Here is a 27221-nt window from a genome sequence, read left to right as displayed (position 1 = left end):
GAGCACCAAGCATCGTTTCTAAGGATCTGGGAAAGGGCTTACCTTTGGGCTGCCTGAGGGCATGGTAAACAGTCACTCCATAAGGTCTCATGGAATATTTCAGACTAGTACATTAGCTTCTTTAAATATCTTATCAAAACAAAATGACATATTAGACAACCTTTTTTTTTTTTTTTTTTTTGAGAAAACCTTTCTAAACCAAGCTGAGCACCAAGCATCGTTTCTAAGGATCTGGGAAAGGGCTTACCTTTGGGCTGCCTGAGGGCATGGTAAACAGTCACTCCATAAGGTCTCATGGAAGACCGGTAGTACACTTGTGGATTTGTCTCTTTGAACTTATTTGCCTTCATTACAGCCATCTTTGTCCAATCAGTAAAAAACAATTGTTCTTCAAACAAGCTTATTCCATACGGATGTGGAACCAGGGAGCCTCCTTTAACTATTGTCTGCCTGTTACAAAAGATAGGTATCTGTTACAAAAGATAGCTATCTATGTATACAAACACACATACATATAGGTTTTGCTTTGATTACAAAAGAGTTGGTTCAATGAGCTGCCTAAAAAGATCAATATTGTCTTATAAAACATAGAATATATAGAAAATATATTTTTTCTATATGTGTATTTCCACCAAGATTTAATAGGTGTCATCTCTTAAAAAGGGTTCTTGAGACTTGCATTTAACCCAGTCAACTCTCTAACTTTTTCCACGTCTTCTATAAACCCTAATGTACCCTTCATTCCTTTCCGGGTTGCCTCACTTATACAAAGGCTAAGATGTGCAACCACATTTTAGACTCCATGGATGAAGGCGAGTAACCTGGGTATGGAAGTCAGGTGCCCTCCAAAATTACTTCCCACTATGTTATTGACACCATTTCTCAGCAACTAGGGAGCTGGACAATAAGTGTGGTTGAGTTCAACCCGCCACATGAACATTGAGCAAACAAAGAGCTTCAGTGGCACAAAAGGTGAACATGGCTCATTAAGATTAGAGAGCGGCTTTATTTCTTTTGATTGTTCCTCCACTTAGCAAATCCCAGAACCCCAAATGCCACCTGTTAGTAAAGCAAGAGGCAATGACATTAAGATGTTAGCTGTATGCACATCTTTGATGTTTCTTCACATCTAGCAAACCATTTAAATCTTTCCAAACTCTACTGATTTTCCTCTTCTATGTTTTACTTTAACCCTGGCATGAAAGTATTTCGAAAATATAATGTAATGACAATGAAAAAGAAATTTAGGGGATTTGGCAATTTTTAAAATACAAAAAAAAACATATCGGGTGGAATAATATTTTTCTCATTAATTCTTGTTCTTACTACCAGGACCACTTTCGGTGATAGAGTTAGACCCAAATCAACTCATTTAACCGAGTCAAGATTGGTCTAAGAACATAAAATCTGTGACATACTGTGCTGTCATCCTTATAAAATGGAAATAAAAAAGAATACAGAGTCATAATAGTCCTTTCATAGAGGAAATGATAAAATCAGATCATTTGGGAAAATTAAACTGGCCAATCTAGTTACTGAACTCACAACCATTTTTCGTGGCTAAAATTTTAAGATTATACCTTAATCAATTTTTTTAATATCAAAAAGAGACTATCTACAGTCATTGACTCTAATGAGACCTAGTAGAAGATGAAAATATGCCATAGTCTACTTTCAAATATTGCTGCAAAATGCAAGAAGTAAGAAATTCTCTTTGAAATCTGAAATACATTAAGGCACAGTAAAATTCAATTACTTCGCTTGGATAAAATGATCCTTGGAAAGGAAGCATAAGGGAAGCCAGAAAACTATTTAGATTCTGAAGTTAATGGAACGTCTGTGCTCCATCTGGGGCTGGGAGAAGAAGTAAAGGGGATATGGTGGAACAAATGCTTTAGTGTAATCCTTGGTGTGGGTTATAGGGTAACACATAGAAAGCTCACAATTCTCAGTTGGCACTTCATGGAAACGTCACCACAAAGGTCATCAACTGTGATGTCCACCGAAAAGCAATCGCTTAATTCTGGTCCTTTCCACCTCCTTCTCCATCAGTTTTATGCAGTTTCCCAAATGCAGAACACCAGGAAAAAAAGAAAATTTTAGTGCTTCCTACCTCTGAAGGCCATCATAGGTTACAGTCTCAATGTAATCATATCGGCAGTCAACCCAGTAAACACGCTTAGACACCAAATCCAGAGTTATCCCAGCAGGCCATCCCATCTTCGACTTTATCAGTTCTCTCCGGGCACTGCCATCCATGAAAGCTCTTTCCACTGTAGGATTCCCAGAAAGACTCGCCCAATCTGAGAAAAATAGATAACTACAGAAGAAAAAGAGAGGATGAAGTGAATCTGTTATTTTACCACCCAGAAACTATTTTTTCAGATTGTATATTAGAATTCATGAAACTCTCCTCCAGCGGACGAGAGAACCCTGGGGCAGAAGAGCCTTAAAAACAACCACAACAACAAAACCTCCTTTCCCTTCTTGAAGATCTTCCCTCTTCCCTGGCTCTTGTACTCATTTCTCTGCTTACAATCAGGAAAACGTGCAAATAGTACATTTCCTCAAATGTAGTGATCAGGAAAGTTTACATTCAAAATTGAAGAACAGTAATTGTTCATACCAGCTAGCTGGATGACTCACACTAAATAACTTGTCAAAAGATATTAACATTGATATTCAACCCCAATATAATGAGACAGAACAAAAAGGAACAGGTCCAACCGATTTGTATTGAGACATCATCAGAGTGAGACAAAAATATGATTCCGTTGCACTCACACCATTAAGTCCTAGCAAAGAATTTGACATCTCAATCAAATGCAGTAAACCCTAAGAAGATAATCATCTCCCCAAAAGATGGTTACTCTAATGACCCCAGTAGGTGTGCTTTGTTGGTGATGGCCAACTACTTTACACTGCTAGGAACAGGCACCGAAAATGAACATGGGTTCTAGAAAGCGGAAAAGATATCAGAATTAGCCTACCATTCATCCAACAGATGTTGAATGTACATGGGATGGGATCGGACATATCCACATCACTTACCCCATAGTTGGGTCCACAGCAATTCCCCTGGGATGGCCCAAGTTTTCCGTGATGAGGATAACCCGGTCACTTCCATCTAGATTTACCAGATCAATGCGGTTGACTTTGGTCTCCACTATATAAAGCTTATTATTAATCCAATCCACAGCCAAGTTCTCTGCAGCATCAACAGAAACATTGAGAACTTCTTGGATGGCAAAAGTATTCATGTCAATTGAAAAAACCTGAAAATAAAAGCAGAACGATTGTAATGAGTAAGCATAACTAACTGGGGACATTTTCCTACACGTCATTCGATATACCTATCCTTTTCATTCTTTTTGAAATATATACAGAAGTAAATCTATGAGCTGTTTCTGTTCATGTCTTTTTCTTTCAAGCCTTAATTTCTCTCACTAGAGGCGCCCTGGTGGAGTAATATTTATCCATCAGGCTGTTAACTGGGAGGTCAGAAGTTCAGAACCCCCCAAAAAAGGAAATTCCAAAACAAAAAAAAATTTTAAGTTCGGAACCACCAGTTGCTCTGAAAGAAAAAGAATAGGCTTTCTAGAGGAAGGAAAAGAATGTTTGGGAACCGATTGTGGTAGCAAGTGTGCAATACTGCTGGATGTGATTGAACTATGGAATGATGATATATGTATTAACTCCCAATTAAAACCCTTTTTTTAAAAAAAGAGGTACATCATGGGACACTCACAGGGCCAGTTCTACCCTGTCCTATGAGGTCACTGATGAGTCGGCATCAACTCAGTAACAGTGAGTTTTTTAAAAAGATATCCACTATTAATTAGTATGTTATAAATTGTATAAAATATAATTCAGGACTCAATGCCAGTGAGTTATTATTAATAAGACAAATACAGTTGAAATAACTTTAACATTAATAATAAAAAGGCATTGTATATGGAATTTAATATGCAAGATCTCATTTAGTCCTCAAAATAACCCTGTGAGGTCACAGACAGATCACAGCTTACGGATGAGGAACCAGGTCAAGTAACTTCCACAAAGTCAAAAGTCTAGCTGGCGCTAGACTCAGGATCTGAACATGGGTTCAAGGTCTGCCCTTGTAACCAGCAGCCTAGAGACACACACACACACATTTTGGTTTTTTGTTTGTTTCTTTTTATTTAAATGTCTCACTCTTTATTGTGAGTTGGGTGACAGTTTACAGAGCAAATCAGTTTCCTGTTCGAAAACCCTAACCCATTATTGTTTCACGTGATTGATTGCAATCCCCATAACATACCATCACGTATCCCACTTCTTCCCTGTTTCCTGTCTCTTTTCCCTCTTTCCTAACCCTATGGAATGTTGTCTTTAGATAGACGGAGCCTTTTTAAGCTCAAATGGCTGGTTGTTCTATGGTGTTTGTCTCCCTAATATTATTGTTCCCTTTACAGGCCTGTCCATTGTTTGGTTGAATACCTGCTGAGTTCACTTACAGACCTGAAGAATGACCACGGGTCATCAAATAAACAAACAAAAACCACCAATCTCGTTGTCAGTGACTCCACTCCAACTCGTAATGACCCTAAGGTAGAACTGCAAGCCTCTGTTTCTCCCAAGAAGCGCCTGGGGGTTTTGAACTGCTCATCTTGAAGTTAGCAGCTCAAATCATAACCAGGACGCCACCAGGGCTCCGGCATCCCACCAGTCTCCATCTAACTAGTAAGTGTGGTCTTTTATTTGAGGCTTTATCTTCACATATTCTAATGTGATCCCTTTCTGAGCCGTTGGTAGTGGTAGCCAGGCACCATTCAGTTCTTCTTGGTCTACACATGTCTTCAGTTTTCTTTACTCCTCTTTGCTGCAGACACGGAGATCCCAACAGTGGCATCCAGATGGCCACTCAGAGGCTTTTAAGACCTCAGTCGGCTGTAGAACACTGTCTGAGCCAAGGGATCTTAGTGTCCTCCAAGACCAGGGTCCTAAGCCCCCAGGCCCAGTGACTCATTCCCTCCCTCAAGATGTTTGGTTACACACATCGATTTTGGTTAAAATATTTTTCATGGCCTACCAAAAAACAATACAATCTTGTTAGAGTCTGTGCACAACCAGTCCACATTGTAAATCTGCCCACATTATAAACCAGTCCATATTGAAGGTAAGAAAGGCACTTAAGATCTCTCCAATGTTCCATCTGTGGAACAGATAAGGGATCTGGTGAAAAGTCAGTCTTGTTCTATATTTGGGGGCACTTCTCAAAACAAGAGGTGGCTGTTAAAGGTTTTAGATGGCTGACATTTTAGACTCGGTCTAGACTCAAGAAGGTCTTCTAGTCAAGAAAGAGACCTAAGAAAGCCGCTATCACAGAAATCAGACCGAAAGCACCACCAATACCTCCCCGCTCCTTATCCCTCCCTGGCCCAGGGGGAGATGAAAGGAAAACTTTATTAAATTACATCCTCCAAAGGGCCAGCGGGGCCCTTGAAAGAAACCAAAGTGCACATACAGAAACGTGGTGCTTGGCCTCCCTTCCCTCTGTTATCCTAGCATTTTGCACCACCATCAGGAGACCAGGCAGGAAAATCCAGATTTCTAACTCTTCCTTAAAATGGAAAAGAACTGGCAATGCCAGGCCTTCAACACGACGAGTACTTGCAACAGTGATCAGGAGTGTGCAGAAGTGGATCCTACAGATGGAGCAAGGCTCTCTGCTTCCCACGATGGCCCCCCTAGCTATGTTGCTGCTTGAACAACCAGCCTATTTCTCTCACTATCAAGGTACACCTATAGATTTTTAGGAGTGCAATTTACAGCCTGAGAGTAAAAAAGTACCTACACTCTAGGCTAGCAAGTATTCTGGCCACAGGAATATTAGAGACAGTATTTCTTTTCAATCCTTGGAGCATATGCATTTGTGGCACTGTCTTTTAAGTTGCGTACTCCGGTGCAGTTCTTATATTAATGTTGACACACATAGTATCCCTATCCAAACGAGGAAACTAACTTCTAAATTCAAGAATGACAACGTGGCATCAAGAGGGCAGCTCAGTTCTGTGCACGTGGTTTCCTACAAAGGTTAACAAAGGAATGTGAAGTGTTTGGGGCAGAGGAGATGATGGAGGTTTGATGTTTAGCTGTAACCACATCAGAAAGCCACCTGCTGCCTCGATCAAGTCCATTCTAACCATAGCGACTCTCTAATAGGACAAGGTAGAACTGCCCCTGTGGGTTTCCGAGATGACAGCTCTTTACAAGAGTAGAAAGCCATCATAATTGCTATTAATGGGTGCGTGTCACTGAAATTAAAATTGTAATAGTAATACAAGGAAAGGTAAGACAAACCCATAATGAGGTAGGGGTTTCTAAAATTTCTTTTTAGAAAGCCTCCTTGCATTACTCAAAATTGAAATTACACCCCTCACACTTTCCAAAGGAGATAGTGTAAAATGAAATTTTGGCCCTGAAACAAAATGTTGTCAATTTTGTCACCAGACCCTCAATTATAGCTCCATTTTAGAAGATGCAAGTAAAATCTGATTTTTATCATCCAGGAAAGCCATAGTACTTTTTACATTTTGAACGATCAAGTTTCAAAAATTACTACCACCTATCTATCCAGTTTTGAAAGAATGTCTACTATTTCTTTTAATTAGGCTTTTGGACTCCATTTCGAATAAAATTAAAAGTTACTCAAGGCTTATCCATATAATAGAGTGCTTTGTTTAATAGGGCACATGTAACAGTATAGCATGGAAAAGGTGCTGATTAACATAAAATATCTCCAGGGCCTTTTTTGTGAGGAAACAAAGGAACGTTCCTCTCTGCCCCCCCAGAAAGAATGCCATCAACACTTGTGCTCAAGGCTTTATTCAGCTTCCAAGACCCACTCCTGAAAGTCCCATTTACCTTATCTTGCACGATGTCTGTCCAAAAGACCCTGTGTAGGCCATAGTGAAAGTCCACGCCCACCGCCACTCCTCGATGCTCAGACTCCACCAGGACCTGGAAACTCCTTCCATGAATATCACCAATCAGCAAATCGCGCCCATTGGAGAAGATCACAGAGGCCTGGGCCGCTAGATGTGGAAACAGAAGGCATGACTACTCTCTAAGGTGAGCAAGGACTATGAAAAAGCATTCGAAGGCTTCCCCAATGTTATCTTATTTGATGTTTTCAGTGTAGGTATCATTGTACCTGTTTTACAGATGGACAAACCGAGGTGCCAAACCGTGTTTAGTGATGTGTACAAAATCACAGTGAGGCAAAGAAGCTGAGCAAGAATTCAAGTTTCCTGACTCTAGCTATGCACTGTCAATGATGCTGAGAAAAATACGTCAGGTTTTTGCAAAAACCAGACACCTTATAACCACGTGCAGTTTAAAAAACAGGACATGTTTTGTGGATTACAAAGAAATAGCACTCCCAAAAAAAGACAAGTCCAAATCTACTCTACCTGTACTCTCACACACTTACAGAATGGGTTAATACTTTTCTATGCAGTCCTGTTTGCAATGACAAAAGACAGTCCATCAGTAGGAGATGAGTTAAATAAATCACATGCAGCTACAAAATGAGATATTATGGCACTACAGAAAAGGGGACAGAAAGTTCTCAAAAATATATTGAGCTTAATTAGCAAGGTGAAGAGTTGTGCATGTAGTTTACTACCATGTGTAAAAAAAGACAGGATACAATAATTATAGATTCTTATCGAAGAGGCTTCAAAATGTTCTTTTTCCAAGAACTTATTGAAAGCCCCTGGTTCTTGGGAATAGATAACAGAATTTTTTCACAAACGTTTTGAAGCCCCGTCGTAGAAATCACTGTACTTATTAAAAATCAACTGCACATAAAAGGTCGTACACAACAAATTAGATATTTCTACTGCAAACACACTAAAAACTGAAGATAAAGCCACAAAGTGGCTTCACAATCAAGGGTGAGATAACAGCTGAGAAAAAAGGAGTAAAAATAAGGCTTCTAGGCCCAAAATCTACAGTGACAGATTTTCCCCACGCCTTCCCTCCACGCCAGTCATCTTAACCCAAGTCAACATAACATGCACAATGAGGGCATGGCACCTCTCTCTTTTTTTAACCATTTTATTGGGGGCTCTTACAGCTCTTATAACAATCCATATACCCATTGTATGGAGCACATCATTTCACCTCTTTTAATCCGAATTCAGTAGGTCTATTTTGAACCTCTCCTTAAGTATTACATCAATATGCCAAACATACTGGTAAGACTAATCCTCACAAGTATTCGCTTGGGTATTTGTGTGCTGCATTTGTGGTGCATCGGTTTAACTTAACACGTAACAAGCGAGTCCATTGAACAAAGACAACAATGTCTTGTGTACTGAATTAGTTGGGATGGTGGCGTGATAGGGCAGGACCAAAGTGAACCAGCAACCAATGTATACATGCCTACTAATAAAGGTCATCAGTGAGCCACAACCCGGTCTCTAATAACCAAAGATTTAAGAATCAAACGAATGTTGGTCCATATTTATTAACGGCAATTGAATGCCAGGGACCACTCCTGATCGGTGATGACAGAAGCCGGCCATCGGCATCCATGCAGCTATTTTGACCTTTGCTCTGGAAGGCGCAGAGGAGGCAGAAGACAGGTGTCTGTAATGTACTCACAGGAAGTATGAGCTTTGCAGTGCCGGTTCCGCTCCAAGACATAGCCTTCTGCACAGCGACACTGGTGGTGTCCAATGCGGTCTTCACACATTTGGGCACAAATGCCCCATATTTGACAATCATCATAATCTGCCACATGGGAAATAAACATTTGTAAGCATGTTTGTCAGCATTTCCAGTCTACCCATGGACAAAATTCCTGATCTAGATGCGTAGCAACCTGGTGATGCCCAGGTCTAAATCAGCATCCTTATTTCTCATGATTTGGGTGAAAGTTTACGAAACAAGATCTTTTTTCCTCTCAACTGCTCACACAAATTTTGTTTGGGGACATTGTTTCCAACCCGCTCAATGCGAACAACACTCCTCACTTCCTCGCGACGTCTGCTGCGTCGAAATCAGTTTTGAAGTCTGTATGAAAGATCGCTTTATGGAAGGTGCAGCACATTATTTGAGTTCACGGCCCCATGGCGTTGCAATTACATTTAGTAATGGGGGTTGACAGATATCTACACTTTGGTATAAACGTTTCCCATCAAAACAGTGCGCTCTCCTGTTGTGCACATTAGCCCCGTGTTGTGATTCAAATTAGTATTTAGCTAAAATGGAATAGTTAGGCTAAAATTTAACACCTTATTTGTTTTTCCTATGGACCCACTTTTAATTTTTTCTACTTTTTTATTATTTTCTGCTAGGATAGGTGAATCCACAGAGACCATGACCATAGTGAACTCCTGGGTCCGCTTGTCCCTCCACGCCAAATATAACATCAACATGGAACCGTGTGATTTTCTTTCAAGCACTGTGATTAATCAAAGGAAAACATTCATCCAATCAGGAAGTACCAAGGTGTAAAGACGTGGTCATGGACGGCCCTGATGGACCAATCTCTTTTGTGCCCGCTCCTCAGCCCTGGGAAAGCTCTACCCAAGGCTTCGCCCCAGTAGGAATGAAAGTACAGGACATTCGTTCCTTCAAACCCCCAGAATGTCATGACCTCATTTTGAATGCAAGGCTCAAGAGACGGTGATTAAGAGTGCAGAGTCGCCGTGGGAGCAGGAGTTCTGAGGTCAAGCAGAAGGACAACCGGGTGGGGAAGAAGTTACATAACTAGAATTTCCTGAGTTCACGCACTTTCCCTCATCTGGGCTCTAAGAACTTGAAAGACTCAAATGATGACAGAAAAGCTCTGCCACTTTTAATGACTGATTAAGATTCTATCCTGAAGGTCACTAAGTCAAAAACTGGCTGCAAATTAAGACCCATCATCAACTAAAGGACAAGACGAGTAAAGGACGCCAACCAAAGCCAAGAAAAAGGAAAGTAGAATTGAGTGTTGGCAGGAGAGGAGGGAAGAGCGGGGAAACACTGCTTTACACACCATGCAGTCCCCACTGCCTTTCCTTCATGTTCTTTCTCACTCCTACCAGCCATTACAGCTTCAGAAATAAAGCTAAAATACCTTTGAGGGGAAAAAATAAAACATTAATCTTATTTAGCTTAGACCTGTTTGGACACTCTCTGAAGGGCCTGGTTATAGGAAATCCCACCATGCTAAATAAAGGACCTTCCTGCCTTGGCTCAGCACCTCGATGCCACGCCATCAACAAACAGCATGTCCTGTCAATCAGACACAATGAAGGTGCTTCAGCAAGCCTCAGAGGTTCCACTGCCAGGTCAAGGCTATCAGAGGCAGACACATGGTAGAAAGACACAAGATTTTATGTCAGGCTTATTCAGCTTTATTCCTGATCACCCACTGAGGCATTCGCCGGGAAGCCAGGTCCTCACTGATCAAAAGTGCAGAGGGTGTCCTCCACCTGACGCCTCCGAACGAGCCAGCACGCGGAGGAGGGCGGTATTCGTTAGCTTGCAACGCTTGAGAGAGCGAACCAAAACAGCAATTTCCCAGGAAGCTCAGCTGAAACAAGGGTAACTAGTTTCAGAATGCCACCCACTTAAACTAAAGAGTTCTCGTGTATTAAGCTGAGCTTTAAAAATGTTCACCTGGCTTCAAAACTCAGGGGAAGATGATACTCTTGAAGGAACAAAAAGTCACAGAAAAGGCCCCACGCATCCACAAAAACTCTGAAATGTAGATTTTCAAATTGATCTCCAAATGCCGGCTGTCTGCACGGAGTCCTAAGCTCCTCTGTGTAGGCCGGAGAGCAAAGGTTCGTTATCAAACTTAAAACCTTTGCTCTCAGCACTTTAAAACTAAGTGCATCTGATGGTCGCCCAAGGAGAACCCCAAGTTCAGTGGGTGGTGGTGGTACAGGAAAAATGACATTTGTGAAATGTCACCTGACTGGTGTATTTGAGAAGTCTATAGCTTAGACACTGAGATCTATTCCCTTATGGTCCAAACTAACAGAGGACCTATGAAATTCAACGTGTGCGATACATAATGGTCAAGAAAAATTTGGAGGACTGAGAGATGGCTATTATATTCAAGCCCCGTGTGCCGTTATAATGTTTGATGTAACCTCAAGGGTTGCTTACAAGCATGTGCCTAACCGGCTTAGGGATCTGGTTCGAGTATGTGAAAACATGTCCATCGTGCTGTGTGGCAACAAAGTGGACGTTAAGGCAAAATCCATCGTCTTCGACCGAAAGAAGAGCCTTCAGTACTATGACATTTCTGCCAAAAGTCACTACCACTTTTTAAAGCCCTTCCTCTGCCTTGTAGAAAACTCATTGGAGGTCCGATCTTGGAGTTGGTTGCTGTGCCTGCTCCTGCCCCACCAGAGGTTGTTAGGGACCCAGCTTTGGCCGCACAAGATGAGCATCATTTAGAGGCTGCATAGACAACCGCTAGCTCGGATGAGGATGGTGACCCGTGAGAGAAGGAAGCTGGAGTCCAGCGTCAGAGTCTGGTTTTACAGGCAACTGTCCTGTGATCTCACTGGTGCGGCGTGCTTGCCTCTCTTATTGCAGAGCTCAGCAGAAGGTGCTCATCTCTGGGAGACTGAAGGAGATGAATGGGCTTCGGAGTGAGTGCGCAGTTAAAATCTCTCTCCCTTTTTTTTTTTTTTTTTTTTTGCCCTGCATATCTAGCTGTTTGAGAACACATTTTTCTTTCTTGAAATTGAAATACAAGACTGCTACAGTCGCATCACAAAGACACTAACTGCATCGTTACAGTGAACATTACTCCCACTGTGTGCTAAGAACTGGTCATTTTATAAATCATGACATTACCTAGTGCACGGCAAAATACTGACACTTTCCAAGTTGCACCAATTAATAACCATAATGTACAAATTTCATAACACAATAACCTCATGATGACAGATATTTTTTTACACTACAAAAAAGGTGAAGTGTCCCGGACCACTGATGTTTGAGAAGCCTTTGGCGCTTGAAAACACAGCCCAACGTTCAGCACAAATCTAGAGCCTGGAAAAGATGTTGGAAATGTGCTCTCGCTGTTTGGGGGTACAAACATCATTGAGAACAGGTTGTGGATCATCCCCAGACCAGAACTAGGCATTCTGAAAGAGCAAGTTAATTTTGTACTGAAAAGATTTCTTTGCCTACCACACGCCAACTTCAAGGCAGCCCCGGTGCCAACTCCTCTTTGGAAGCTGGGAGAGAGAGCGAGAGGAAAGCTGATGTAATTCTGAGCATGTGTCTTCTGGCATTTCTATTGGAATTTCTTTTCGACTAAGAGAAAAGGGAAATGTCCAGAGAGCTGAGAGAGCAGGGATGGGATTGGCAGCTGGCTGGCAATAAAGGCGGGTGGAGGGGACTGACATTTGCCTAAGACAAAGGAGCAGCTTCACACTCACAGATGAGCACCGCTTGGAGACAAAGGAGGGATGCTGCCATTGCAAGGGTGCCAGGAGACGCAGGCAAGGGTGCCAAGGATGAAAAGCCCGCTAACAAATCAGGATGTTCTTCTGAAAGGGTTATCCCCGAAAGCATCCCAACCGCCATCATAGCGGCCCATGAATCAGGAAGCAACGTGGAAAAGGTCCTGCGATTCTACTAGATGTCACTTGCGGATCATAACGTTTCAGTTACAAGGTATATGTAAAGTGATTCAAGGGGCAAGGGGCAGAGTTTAAATAATTCAATGTGCTCTCTGAGTTTCCAAGATCTCTGGATCTGGCATACATCAATCACTTGATTTTCACATATCAAAAACAGAAGCTATCGTGGGCAAATGTGGGGTCACAGTCCTGCTATGAAAACCCTAACGCTGTCTACTTTGAACATACGAACTCAGAGTTCAGAGCTCTGAGCGAGTTCAGTCAAGGCTAAAGTGAAATGTAACGGACCCGCATTTCTAAAATGTGGGTGTGTTGGAAGAATTAGTGAAATGGGGGGGGAAAATGAACAGATTTTACCACCTATACCCTGCTGGAAACTTTGTCTCCCTCCTGGAAGAGAAAAGCAGCATGCACATTGCACAGTAACCCAATCTCTTGACCAAGAAGAGCTGAAAACTACGACGCCCGGCTCAAAGACGCAGCCTACCAGCCACTTGGCGTGCGTCTCACATCCCATAGTCTTGGCAATAATCCAGTCTCCTGAATCAGGATCCTTACAGGGTCTACGGAGCCTCAGCCAAGTCTCCCATCCAGAGCGTGAAGCGACAATTTGTCCCACTCGCTAATTGTTCTAGTAGATCCGCCTTTGACGAGTTCAAGCCTCTTCTATTTTTGTTCCTTCAGTCATGACTGAACTGCTTCAATCCAGCTCAAGGTTCTGCCTCAACTGGACTGAGTATAGAAGTCCAGGTTTTTTTGGCACGACAGATAAATAGACCTCAACAGTATTGAGGAGTAGATCTCTCAAAGGTTCTCCATTTAATTGGCTCATTCCTGGTGCCCACATTTTTGTCTAGTTACGAGTAATAACGAGGATCAGCCATATTTGGCAAATTAAAGCCACAAGTTAGGAGCGGAGAGTAAAGGCGGAATGCATTCACTACTTTTATCCGAATTCATTTGTTCTTTGCAAACAATACTATAGTTTAGCAATTATTTGAGAAGAAATACTTTTGCAAAAGCATTTCTTATGTGTGCTGATTATTTGGTATCGCTAAAAGGAACAACCGAAAACGTGTTGAATTGGCAAACGTTACGTGGTATGTTTTTACAACAGCCAAGAAATAAAACTGCTGCTTGTACCTCATGGGACTTGCCTTCTTGGCTTACCTGTTCAGAGTCATGGTTTTGTGGCAGTGAGATTTTTATGTCAACTCGTACTTGAGGAGTACAACCTGTCTGTTAGTCAGCACACAGCCTGATGATGCCTCCTGCTGTGGCCTTTTTTTAAGAGAGACACTGGGGACCCCTCTGCTATCTCTGGCCCTGGGCCTTCCTGCTTGCTGTGATTCTGTGCCAAGCTCCAGGGGTGGCCACCCAAGTCTGAGGGCTGTTGGCACCCTGCCACGTTTCCACTTGGATCCACATGATTCTGCACCCATCGTCCTATGATCTTCCCGCATTCCACTTCTCCTTCCTGCGTCATCCTGCAGCTAGGTGAGGCCGGAGAGGGTTCTGGCAATCAACTGACCCGCAGATGTAAGTTAGACTGGGCTGAGATTCCTTCTTAACATAAGATGACTTCTTGATCTAACGCTCCTTCTTATACATACCCGCTGGCTTTCTTTCTATAGGCAACCCAGCTCAACACTGGTTTCGTGCCACAACCCAGTGAATTAGCCTATTACTGTTCTTAGAACTTCTATTCTACCTACTAACTCATTGTGCAGTATCTGGAATCTGAACGGTCACCCAAAGTACTATTGGTCTCTATGCACCTGGAGCAGCAGAAGAGTCAGTACACAAGGGAGAAGCTCGAATGTATGTCTATCTGATTCCATGAACAACTGCCTTCTTTACCATGAGACCAAGACTAGATGGTGTCCAGCTACCGTTACTGAACATCTGGATCAAAAATTCTATAGAAGGATCCTGATCAAAAGGGAGAAAACACAGAACAGAAGATTCTAATGGAATGCATTTTAGGAGTCTAGATAGAGCCTAATGTTCTGTGATAACTAAAATTACCCACTTGAAAGTCTTTCTTAAACCAAACAATAGCTTAATTAATTAGTAAACAATGTCTGACTTGCGTAGTGTGCTTTTTAAAATAGAATTGTCTATATTATCAAATTGATAACAGCAATTCAAAAGATTAAGTGAGAATCTTAGAGAGCAGTGAGTTTATATGTTAATGTGGGTGAATAATTTAGAAAAGGATGGGGAAATGACTGCCCAACTTAAAGAATGTAAACAATGTCAATTAATTGCACACATAGACCTTGTGGAAACTGGTATATGTTTTACTATGTGTATTTTCATAAAAATAGCATTTTTTTAAATTTACTAAGCAGGAAAAAAACTAGAAGTCAGAATATTAAAAATTACCACCTTAAGTAATATTTGGCCATGTCTAATTCTCCGCTGATACAACTTCATTCTAAGCACAGTTGGATGCAAAACTGGAGCACATCTGAATCAATATCAACAATTTTAATCATTCTTATCAATCAGATAGGAACTGTGGAGAAATAAGTGTTGCACTGGTTCCATGCCAGACAATGTACACTGGAATGAACGACCAGCACCACAAGACACTGGCACACCAGCATGGTCACTGCAGCAGTTGCCTGGTGGTCCCCTGCTGGCCTGTGGGGAGATCCAAGCATCCTGGAGGAGAGGCCAGGGAAACAGAGCAGCTGCACTCAGTGGGCTTGGGGAAGCCATTATTTAGCAAGCCCCTTAAAGAAATGTCCATATTCAATAACCAACCTGGCCCCTATAGACCCTGCTTCCAAATACTTTCAAAAGAGAACACAAAAGTGGTTCTCTATCAGCAGGTAGGGGCTAGAGTTCTTATAGTTAATCAACTCCCTCATCACAGAACCACTGTTTTTTTTACCTTGTGCCCTTCACAAAAGCTTCTAAAAGTTTTTGAAACTTGTATACGCTCAGGTTCTCTGTATCCAAAGTGAAAACTCCCTGAAGTCAGTGATCACAGAATCCACCGCAAGAGCTGGCACCCTCCGACTCGTCACTCACCGACACAGGTTCGAGAATCGTTGCTATTGATGGTATAACCTTCGGGACAGTAACAGAGTCCTCCAGATGGGGAGCTGTGGCACTGGTGCTGGCAGCTCAAAACCGGACACAAGGACACATCTAAACAGCCAAAAAGTTTTGTTGAGGGAATGAACACTTTCACGAGCTTATTTTTTCCAGAAAGGTGTACAGGTAACAGAGGAACAAGAGACCTGTCAGTGTTCACGCCTTGTGTGACACAATGAAAACCCAACAACTTGTGCGACTTGTTCATGTGTCTGTGGCGATGTGCATGTCATTAGAAACGACATTTGTAGAAAAATCACGTCATAAATTTAATTTTGCGTCTACCTTGTAGAAGGGCACAAGAATTTCCAAGGTGGAAAGAGATGAGGTAAACTTCATGAAAAAAGTCCGTTACCTTTTCATTCTATTTTTCCACACACTTTTGAGGCCCCTCCGTACTCTACAATGATACCCACAACTAGCTTCAAGGGGCAAGATTTGAGGAGGTGGTTTTTCTTTCTGTTAATTTTATTTTCTAGCTTTTGTACGATAGATGGACAGATACCTCTATCCTTTGAAAATACGTCCAAAATGAAATGCAACAAGCTGTCACAGAACTCTGCATATGGGAATAGCATACATTTTGTCAGGAGGACACATGCTGTCAGGGGTTTCAGCCCAGGAGCCTGGTGGCATAGGGCCTTGTGAGTTGGGCTGCTAGCGACAAGGTTGGCAGTTCAAAATCACCAGCTGCTCTGTGGGAGAAAGACGATGCGTTCCACTCCCTTAAAGAGGTAGTCTCAGAAAGCCACAGGGGCAGTTCTGCACTCATCCATAGGGCCGCTGTGATTCAGCATCGGCTCGAAGGCAATGAGTTTGGTTTGGGGACTTTCAACTACATGCCCATTTATAGGCAAACACTAGATAATATATTTATAGCGTGAGATTATAAACTCAGAGTCACACATTTCATTCTTACAGGTCAGTCAGGTATCCAGAAAGTTGATAGTCTACAGATGTCTACAGTGTCACACATTCACACACACACACAACCAGTCTGCTTCCTCATAAATGAGTTTAGTAACCCCAGACATCGTCTAACAGTACTGTGCATAGCCAGGTCAGTTCAACCCCACCACTGGAAAAATTTCTTAATGTCTATGAGGGAGGCTTCGAAAAGTTTATGGGAAAATTCCTTTAATTTCTGAATTCCAGTTTTCTGCAAACTACTTTTGAAGCTATATCCCTCAGCTCTCCTAAAAACCAGAGCGTCCTTTTTCATTACAGCACTTTTTCCATCAACACAAACCAAAAATTTCTCGAACACCTTTAGCCTAACCCAATCTGACCCATTTTTATTATCAAGTCTGGTTCGTAGCTACCTGACAGGGTAAAGCAGAGTCTCTGAGGCTATAAATATTTAGAGGAGAAACTACCTTGCCTTTCTCTGAGGCATGGCAGGTGGGGTTAACAGCCCAGTGTCATTAGGGCACCCAGAAATAGAGTCATCAAAATGGTCATTAAACCATTTCCCTGTGGGGGATGGGCAGGAGGGGGCAGGACACAGATGTGTTTGAAGCTCCTCTCATCTATTTTTTCCCTCCAGTCCATTGGCTCAAGACTTGAGCAAGTGACTTACTTTGGCCAATTAGGCATTAAAGAACATGACATAAGGAGAGTCCGTCAAGAAGTCCATACACTGGGGTTTGCCCCTTCACCACCCTGTAAACAAGCCTGGGTTAGCCATCTGGATTTGACACCATGTCTTATAAGCTAACACCAAGTCAACATTCTAACGAGGCAGTGAACAGGTCAGAACTGAAGAACTACCTGACCAGCTCGTAGAAATCCTACATGTCTGCTGGAATTTGGGGTGTGGGGTTGTTATGGATTGGCTGATACAGCTCTATGGGGGATCCTGTCATAGAGAAACAGAGAATCTGTATTTGAGAGTCCAAGTCCCATACTCACCACAAGATCTTCCTGCAGTGACGTTGGCCTCATCGGCTCCAGCTGGACAATCGGGAGTCCCATCACAAAGTTTTTCAATTGGGATACATTGTCCGGATCCTGGACAAGCCCATTCTCTCGGGTAGCACCTACGATTATCACTACTATCTGAGAGGGGGGTGAAAAAGTTACAGACCATGAGAGGTGGAGCTTATTTGGGTTTTGGGGGTTTTATGCCCAGTGGATCCAGACCAGATGAGCCCACAGAAATCTATAAGCTTTTATAATAACCGTCTTATGATAACAGTTTCTAAACTTCACCACTGGCCTTTAACTGAAATTCTAAAGAGTGGCAAAATGGAATGATTGGTTTCCCTCTTTCTAGGGGGAAGCAATCACCAGCCAGGGTATATGAGGGTAAGAAAGTTACTAGGATCACCTCCTCCTCAACCCACAAATCCCTAAACGCTACTCAACCCTAAACCTGTCTTTTTTACATTTAAAAAAAATCTAACAGAGAACGAAAGACAAGGCAAGTTCCAAAACCACTCACGACATCCATCTTCATCTCCATTGTCTTTGCAGTCGTCCGCTCCGTCACAAACCCAATTGTGATCAATGCATCGGCCGTTCGGGCACGTGAACTGGAAGCTCCCACAGGTCCCGTAGTCTGGAAGGAAATGGCAGCTTCACTCCAGACAGAAATCCCTTCATTCAAACTGCTCACCTCCCTGTCTGCCCTGAGCCTAGACCTACATAAATTAATCCCTCAAGTATCTGGACCACATTTTTAAAAGAAGAGGAGGAGGAGGAGGAGGAGGAGGAGGGAAAAGGAGATGAGAGCAGCTTGGGGTTCAGAAAATTAATTCAGGTTTCAGCCTCCTCTTACCCAAGATTAAAAACAAGATGGTGTACACAATGGATTGGCACCGAACAGAGAACGAAGAGGCTAACGACGTAGGGGACCGTAACATTCGTTTGCTTCACCACAAACTGCTCATGTAGGGCCCTGTCATGCTGGATCACAACGGCCATGTCTCCTATTCTCCACAAGTCACTGAAATAGGCGCCATTAAAGAAACCAGGCAGGGCTCGTTGGAAACTGGACTTAGGTTTCAAATATTTTAACAATCCCCTAAGGCGTGAGCAAGAGCCCTGGTGGCACAGTGGCTTAAGCCACGTCAGCATGCCACGGAAGAAAGATGAGGCCACCAGGTCCTTGGAAACCCTTAGGAGCAGTTCACTCTGTCTTCGCGGGTTGCTACCAGTCAAAATAGGCAGTGAGCTTGAGCGCTAACTAATCTAAACAAGTGGGGGGGGGGGGGGGGTTTAAAAGGGGACACACCCACATTCTAGTCAATAAATGATCACAACGAGCCCACGTAATGAAATTGGTAAAAGTCTCTCGTAGAGTCTCTCTTATCTATAATACCTGAGGCCCAGAGGTGAGACCAGTAAGAGAGGTGATTCACGTTGAAGACAACAGCAGGGTCAATATGAAGACCGGAGGCAAAAGGTGCCTGCACTACCTGGTGACCTCTTAAAATTTCCCTGACACTCTATATGGTAAGAACGTCGGAGTAACGAGCAGGGGAGGAGCCCGTGCTATTAGAAACCTTCCTCTCTCCCCTTTCAAGGCCTCCTCTCGTTCTATTAAGATTATCAGACTCATTCTGAGACCAGGGTAACAGGAGAGTCTGGGGATACGATATGCCCAATGCCCTGGCCCGAGGAAAGAGTGTGAGCTGTCTATCACCAGCACTGCAACTCCACACAGATCCTTGGAGGATGAACTTGCTCAGGTCCAGCAGCACTGCTAAGGGCTCTTCCCAAAGCCCCTAAATGATCTTCTGGCTCCATCCACTCCTTTTGTTGAGCAGGGTGGTTCGCTGAATCAATAAACAAGCGGGACTCCTAACCACGTGGTCCAGGAGAAGGAGATCACCGTACTGCAAGAGAGCTCATCGCTGTTGTCTCCACAGTCGTTGTTATGGTCGCAGACAAAGGCTCGAGGAACGCATGCTCCGTTGTGACACTGAAATTCGGAGTGATCACAGACTCGAGCTAGGGCACAAAGATCAGAAATTTCAATTCCACTGTCCCGGGCCGCCCAACCTGGGCCTCCCCCAAGTTGAAAGGGGGGGTTTCATTCCGGAGAAGTGTGCTGATGCGCCATGTTGTAACAACCAGTTCTCCCAGGACAAAAAGGGTCTGATTGGCCATGCTTCCCGATTTCCACGGTGGACCCGGTCTCCCGTGACTGAACGGACTGTAGCTGGACTTGGGAAGTGATGTGCCCAATGCGGGCGTTCCGTCAATAAGAACCACTGCACATTCTACGCGTGTCACTTACTGCAGTTGGCTTCATCGGAGCTGTCCCGGCAATCGAATATCCCATTGCACTTCTGGCTACTGTTATAGCAGGCGCCATTGGCACAGGTCAACTGCTCGCACGTCGGGTACCCTATTTAAACAAACAAAAGGAAAATGAACCGCCTTCAAATTAAACGTTCAGCAAATATTTCCTCAGTCAATATTATACGACTGACGCGGAAGGTTGGGTATACATGGATAGGCAAAAAAATACCAGTTCCCTGTTCTTACGGAGATTTTACTTGTTGTGCAGAGGAAAGAAACAATGAAACCTTGACTCAAAGGGCAAATTAAAAAATGTGAAAAATAAGAAGGGTCTTCAAAAAAGTCAGGGGGAAAGTGCACTGACTGTGGTGCTGATCGTGCACCTCTTCTTGGCGTGACTGAACGACTGATTGGTAAGTAGGTGAGTTAAAAGCAATAAAATCTACAAAACCAAAGATCACTTGTTTTTCCATGAACCCTGTGAAGTCCCCTCGTGTAGATGGGGGATGGGGAGCTCAGGAAAGGAGACTTTTTAGCACAGAACCGTCTCTTACCTAAAACAGCGAACGGAAGAAGCTAAGTCAACAGGACATGTGCACTGGGAAAGGCAGGTGCCCTGCTGCACTGGAGGATAGCAGAAGGGATGCAGGCCTGGGAGAGCCAGGAGAATGGAGACTTGGCATCCCCTGGAATGCAACGCAGAGGCTGCTTACTGTTCAGCAAGCTGCTTGTTCTCCGTGCCATCGCGTCCTTAACCACACCTTTGATAATTTCCTCCATTTTTCTCTTTATCACCAACTGCTGTTTAGTTCAATCTATGAGTGTTGGGAGATTTTCAATGACCAACAGGACTCTCTTCCAAGGAACTTCTGGGTGGACTGGAACCCCCAGCCTTGCAGGTGGCAGCACGTGCACACAGCAATGACACCACCCAGAGTGCTGGCACAATTATCCTACGATGCTCTGCTTTACTGCGGATCTCAGGACCTTTCAAGACTGCGAATCACTGGAAGTCATTGGGAATCATAAATGATTTTAAAAATACATAGCAATGCTGAAGCTGACATAAAGGGGGCTTTTCAGTTAAGAACTTTTTAAAAAGAGTTTTAACCATTTGCCTTGTATGTTTGGGGAACACTCTCCTCATAAATGCAACGTCTTCCTTGGCTTTGCTGTTGTTTTGCTTTTATTGTGGTTCTCGCATAGTCTTTTCAGATTTCTTTTTAGCCAAGACAGCACAGTCCCCCTGTGAAGCTAAATTCTGCACTCCAGAGCCTCATTGGAGGTCCCACAGACAGACGGATTCCTCAGATGATTCCTCGCATCTTCCTAGACACTCCATCAAGCAGGACAAGGCACAAAAGTTCTGTTTCCAAACTGTATTAACCTGTCCGGTGTTAAGAACCTACACCTTTCAAAGGATGGCTTTTCGTATTATTATTATTATTTCAAGAAGAAACAGGCTCAGATCTTATCTTCAGAAATTCAAAACTTCTAAAACCAAATAATTCAGGTGTTGTTAAATATTCAAAATACCGAAGTCATGGAACAATCCAGCACATATTTAAATGGAAGAGAAAATATAAATAGTAGGTTACATTTTTTAAATGTAACTTAGCAATGATCTATTCTATACTGAATTTTATTTCATTTTTTATTTGATTTGGTTTTTAAATGGTCTCAGCAAGTTCTAGTGCTTTAGGCTGACTGCTTTGTGTTTATCATGGCAATGGTATGCCTTGCAAATCCCCCTTCAGAGCTGGTCTGTTTATTAATGCTCCCTTCATGATTCAGGCGGCCGGTTAAGTCCACCCAGGGCTTTCCCTTCATCCCATGGGCAGGGCTGCTTCTGGAGTCAGTAGTTATCTACCTTTTAAGAGCAGCAAAACGCAAGAGAGAAAACTTCTTTGCCATCGATAAGCCGCCGATCGGGAAGTAATTTTGGCGTGTGGTCTGAGGCTCTCTCATCTAAGTGGCTATGAAAGAGCCCAGGGGCACCCGGTTAAGCTCTCGGCTGCTTACTCAAAGGTCTGCAGCTCAAACACAGCCCGAGACGCGGAGGAGAAGAGACCTGGTGAGGAGCTCTCCGCAGGGATATCAAACACCATGGAAAAAAGAAAACCCCAAGACTCCCTGCCATCGACTCCTATGAACCTATACAGCCTCGGGTCCCTGGGGGGGCAGTTCTACTCTTTGTTGTAGGGTCACCATGCCTTCGAATCCGCTCAAAGGCACACAGCTGGGGCAGATGTATTCAGGGGATCCTGTTCCCTTATCCAGTACCATAAAAATGAAAGGGAGCTACCAATTGTTATTGCAACTGGGGGGAAAAAACAAAAAGGCAATCACATTGGTGTGTCAGCCCTTGTCATAGATAAAGGATTTAGGTTACAAATGTACATGCAGTAAGACCTACCATAGCTGGCACCCTCTCAAAGGTGGAAAACCACAAAGCCCAGAAATAGATGACTATCCTGCAGACTTCTGGTTCTCACCATTTCCACTGCGTTCATAGCCATTTCCTGTACAATAAAATACTCGTTGACTTGGTGCCATTGTGCAGGGGGGGGGGGGACAAAAGCAAAAAGAACCGACAACGGCACCCACTGACAAGACTAAAAGCTTACTAACCCAACTCACCCCCCAACAAAGAACCACGCTGTCTTCAGGTCGGTCGGCGTTGATGGTCAGAGGTCAGTGTTGACCCCTCGGAGCCAAGAATGAATGATCAACTTTCTCGCCTCCACCCACTCTGATAATGAATCTCTTCCCACCAGCAAGGACTCCCATGCAGTCCCACCACACCTTCTGGTCTCTTCTGTAGCTTGCTATCCTGGAAGTACACACCTAAGAAAAGTTGCAAGAAGCTCCCTGGCTCAACTAAGTACTCCCTAAAATGCCAGGGCCTTCGAGTTGCTCCCAACTCATAGTGACCCTGTGGAGTCCCATGGACTGCCAAAAGGACAAACAGATCTGTCTTGGAAGAAGCACAACCAGGATGCTCCTTACAGGCAAGGATGGCAAGACTTTGTCTCACGTATTTTGGACATGTTATCGGGAGAGCCAGTCCCTGGAGAATGACACCGGGTTGGTAGGGCAGCCAAAAAAGAGGCAGGCTGTACCAGGGGGTTCAAACATCACCGTGGTGAGGATGGGGCAGCGCCAGGGAGGGGCTTGTTGAACGAACATTCAGAACGGACTTGACGGCACCTGGCAGCAACAATAACGACAAAAGCAGTCCATCATCGAAAGGCGCCGATAACCTTTCTCTTGAGGAGCAGGTGGTGTATTTGAAACACAGACCTTGCAGTTAGCAGCGCAGTGCTTACCGGACACCAGATACATGGAAACCTGATTCCAAAAGGTTTGCCTGCTTTGCGGACCTACACAGAGGGACCGGGACCCACACCTACTGGGCACTATGGGCCCAGTGGGACACAAACAGATTGCACTGTCCCTGATGGTTGCTATTGCCAGATGCCTGTGAGTTTCAATATACCTCAGGAAGCAGTGAGGCACACTCCTGCAAGCTTTGCGGGGGGCATCTAAAAATCTTGCTTCGTGCTTTTTAAAATTCCGTTTATTTGCTTGGTGAGGCTACGTCTATCCTTGTGGTTGTTGCTCCCCAACCCTCATGAAACAAACGCGCCTATTGAAAGTATAGAAAAGTCTAAAAAGAGATAAAAGACTATCAGGGAAACTCCTGGATTTTGTTGTAATGGCAAGGTTGACAAGCAGCCTCAGCTCTCTGAGGTTTATGTGATGAAAAGGTCCATTGTGAGAACAGCCTTTATCACACCATTCCCTGCTCTCTCCCACTTCTAAGTGGTATACCTTCAGGTTTGTTCCCGCCAAATTGAGTTGCTTCAAATATACATACCACAAGATCGGTGCTTGAAGATCCTTTTAATCTTTTCTCTACTGATGATTTAGTTTGAAGCAAGAAGTTCCCATGCTATAGTTCTTGGGTATACAATCAGGGAAGAAGTTATAAGAATGTAGTCTGAAGGTTCTGTGCCTGAATGGAAATCACCTACAGGCCCATGAGATACAGAGATAGGGCACTATTCTTTACTATCTCAACAGGAAGCCTGTGAATACATTCTATTCTCACTTTGTGGCAAAATGAACAAAAAGAGAGAAAAGATGAGAAACTGATTATCAAGAAAGGGAAGGCCCCTTCAAGGTAGATGAAGAGAAAATAGTTCCTGATACCAGTCTTGTCCAAACACCTGGGGCTTTTCAAAGTCCTACTGTCAATCTTGTAAGCTTCGATGTAGCTACACCCCTCTGGCTTCAGGATAAGCTAATCCGGTTAAAGACGTGCTTTGTAAGGGGAGGTTTACTACTTTAGCCACCAGCACTGAGCTGCAAGTACAACCCACACAGCTAAATAAGCAGTTATAGTAATAATTGTCAGGGGGGAAATTCCATTATCTTTTCATTCCATTTCTCCACAAAAATTTTGAAGCTCCCTTGTATTGTATCAGAAACATGCCTAAAAATTCAATCTGCAAGAACTCATTTCATTCTTCTAAAAGGCCTGCCATCCTATTATTACACTCATTTTACACATAAGGAGCTTGAGACACAGAGAGTAATCTAAAACAGTACAGACAGGTGGTGAATGGAGATGTCAGATAACCCTCCGGACCACTAATGCGAGGAACGGTACCAGGAGGGGAAAGAGGGGGGGGGGAGTGCCCCCCACCCCCCGAGAACAATAATTGACATATAACCCCTGCCCCAGGTGGACGTACAACAGAAAAGTGTGTGAAGGGAGCCAGAAGTCAGTGTAAGACATGAAAAAATAATAATTTATAAATTTATCAAGGGTTCATGAGAGAAAAAGTGGCAGAGGGGGGGCGGGGATGAGCCGATACCCAGGGCTCAAGTAAAAAGAAAATGTTTTGAGAATGATGATGGCAACATATGTACAAATGTCCTTGACACAATAGATGGATGAGTGGATGGGATTGTGATAAGAGCTGTAAGAATCCCCAACAAAATTATTTTTTGTCTAAATAATGCTCACTCGGATCATCAAGCTCTGCAATCCAGGATTCTAAATCTAAAACAGATGTATCTACTGCATAGAACAGCATTCAGGAAGCCAATGGCAAAACCACTTCAGTTACCTAGTTTTCCTTACCTGTTCGCTTTGTCACTGTCTCGAGTCTCACATCTCAAATCCTTACCTAGTCTCTGGCCCAGGTACATTGATCTTAGACCTAAATGTGCCTGAGAGGTCAACCTCTATGATGCGAGACACTAGATCTATGGCACCTCTCTATTTGCGTACACAGAGCTATCACTAGAATGTGCAAAGGAGTTAAAGACTTTCATAGTTCCAAATTCTTTGACAACAATAATAGATGTGGAATCTCACACAAGTCCTAATACAGGAACTGAGCACCAAGACAGGGAATTAGATGCAGTCTCAACGATGGACAGGTGCTGATCATGGTGCTGGTACTACATAAAGGGGAGCTCTGTTCTCCTAATGGTTACCTGTCTGAAAGGTCAGCAGTTCAAAACCACCAGCTGCTCCCAGGGAGAAAGACGAGGTTTCACTCCCATAAACAGTCTGGGAAACTCACCGGGGCAGTCTATCCTGTCCTATGGGGTCGCTATGAGTCAGCATCGATGCAGTGGTAGGGAGTTTGGTGTTGGTTCGGTTCTATCTAAAAGAGCTCAGGTAGCATGAGGGTTAAAGTACTCGGTTGCAAATCAAAAGGTTGGTGGTTCCACCACACCAGCTGCTCCAAGGACAAGGATGTGGCACGCTGCTTCTGCGAAGCCCACGGGCAGCATGACTCCGCCCTGTAAGGCTGCTATGCTGGAATCGACTTGGTGGCAATGGTGTTGGCTCTCTGTGGGAGCGCTGAGGTTTTATGCGTCCACTCAGAGCTGCACCACGCCTTGGTCCCATTCATTACCTCTTCTTTCTGGTTAACCCCAGGTATGCGGCGGAGCAGAGCAAACAGCCAGCATCTAACAGAGGAGATGGGAAGGCTGGCTGCATGCACCTCAGGGGTACAGAGAGAGGGCATTTTCACATCACGACTAGAATAGGTGTGGGTCAGTCGCCCTACCCCACCCCCACCCCATGAGAACCTGGCTCCAGATCTCTTAAGCACTCCTCAATAAATCAAAGCTGCGTGAATGTGCTAGGAACATCTTGCTCTTAGAAATCTATGTAGCTAATGTTTGCGTTTATCTATGAAGATCCAGCTTCCTAGATAGGGTAAACAACACTGAGAAGTAAAAAAAAAAAAGTAGAAATTCTCACAGGTCTTTTGAAATCTTTTGTTCAACGACTAATGACTATGCACCTTCAGATGTGCTAGGTTCTAGAGAGGAAGCCCTCCCCCAACCCCATCCCCTCTCTGGAACTTACAATCTCATGGTAGGAGTTGGGGGCAAGATATGAAAATAAGCATACACGGTAGAAATATGCAACAACAACAATGAGAGGAAAAGGACCAATCGTGCGGCAGTGGGACGTAACTGTCTGATAAGGTGGTATTTGAACAGGGGGGAAATGGAGCCCACCGATGGGATTGGCAAGAACATCTTCAGGAGATGGGCAGAACTCCTATCTGGGTTCTGTGGGTTTGGAGGGGGGGAGGCCAGTCCTCAAGAACAACTTGAGGTGACGCCGTCGTGACAGCAGGCCGAGGCAAACACGGACAGCAGCTCAAGAGGACACCTGGAAAATGTCTGTCGTGTGCTGGCGTGACAGGGAGTGAAGGCGAGGCTTTTCTTTCTTTCCTCGAATTTTCAGGATTCTTCATCCCATCTCCACTGTGGACTCTGTGATGTGACCTCCCTCCCCTTCTTTCCCCACCCCCCACCCCCCCCCCCCCTCATGGAGAAGGGGCAGAGACCAAGGTTCAGGAGCAGCTGGAACGTGGACGTGAGTTGGAAGAGCAGCGCCTCCTTCCCCAGCCCTCTCCTGTCCACAGAGGGACTTCTGTGCCACCGTCCCCTCCAGTCCGGGCTCACTGTCCGCTACAGAAAGGAAAGCGCGGAAACGCTAATGAAGGAAACGTTCACGGAAAGACAAATGCAGGGACAAAAGCAGGCCCAGTCACAGGCAGGCCAAATACCACCGAGCCCCCACCCGAAAGCCCACATTGTACGCGGGACTTCTTGCCCTTTCTATAGCATTCCTAAGTCACTAAAGAGGGGCTGGGAGCCCATGGAAATGAGCAA

General features: G+C 43.9%; 1 protein-coding gene across 1 annotated transcript in view; it reads right to left on the bottom strand.

Annotated features, from left to right (window-relative positions):
• The window catches only part of LRP2 (LDL receptor related protein 2), a 206496-nt gene that overhangs the window by 133021 nt on the left and 46254 nt on the right, over positions 1–27221 (bottom strand). Inside the window, exons 4-13 of the mRNA XM_013004950.2 lie at positions 19999–20109; positions 19596–19709; positions 18199–18315; positions 17667–17813; positions 15690–15809; positions 8653–8781; positions 6907–7076; positions 3052–3275; positions 2114–2320; positions 248–450 (exon numbers count right to left, since the gene is read on the bottom strand). Of these exons, the coding sequence (XP_012860404.1) occupies positions 248–450; positions 2114–2320; positions 3052–3275; positions 6907–7076; positions 8653–8781; positions 15690–15809; positions 17667–17813; positions 18199–18315; positions 19596–19709; positions 19999–20109 (1542 nt within the window). The remainder of the gene's footprint in view (positions 1–247; positions 451–2113; positions 2321–3051; positions 3276–6906; positions 7077–8652; positions 8782–15689; positions 15810–17666; positions 17814–18198; positions 18316–19595; positions 19710–19998; positions 20110–27221) is intronic.

The sequence above is a fragment of the Echinops telfairi genome, unplaced genomic scaffold (assembly GCF_000313985.2).
Source record: "Echinops telfairi isolate 266 unplaced genomic scaffold, ASM31398v2 ScPeMD7_4;HRSCAF=17, whole genome shotgun sequence".
In the NCBI taxonomy this organism is placed as follows: domain Eukaryota; kingdom Metazoa; phylum Chordata; class Mammalia; order Afrosoricida; family Tenrecidae; genus Echinops; species Echinops telfairi.
The sequence above is the reverse complement of the archived record's forward strand: the minus strand, read 5'-3'. Positions and strand labels throughout refer to the sequence as shown.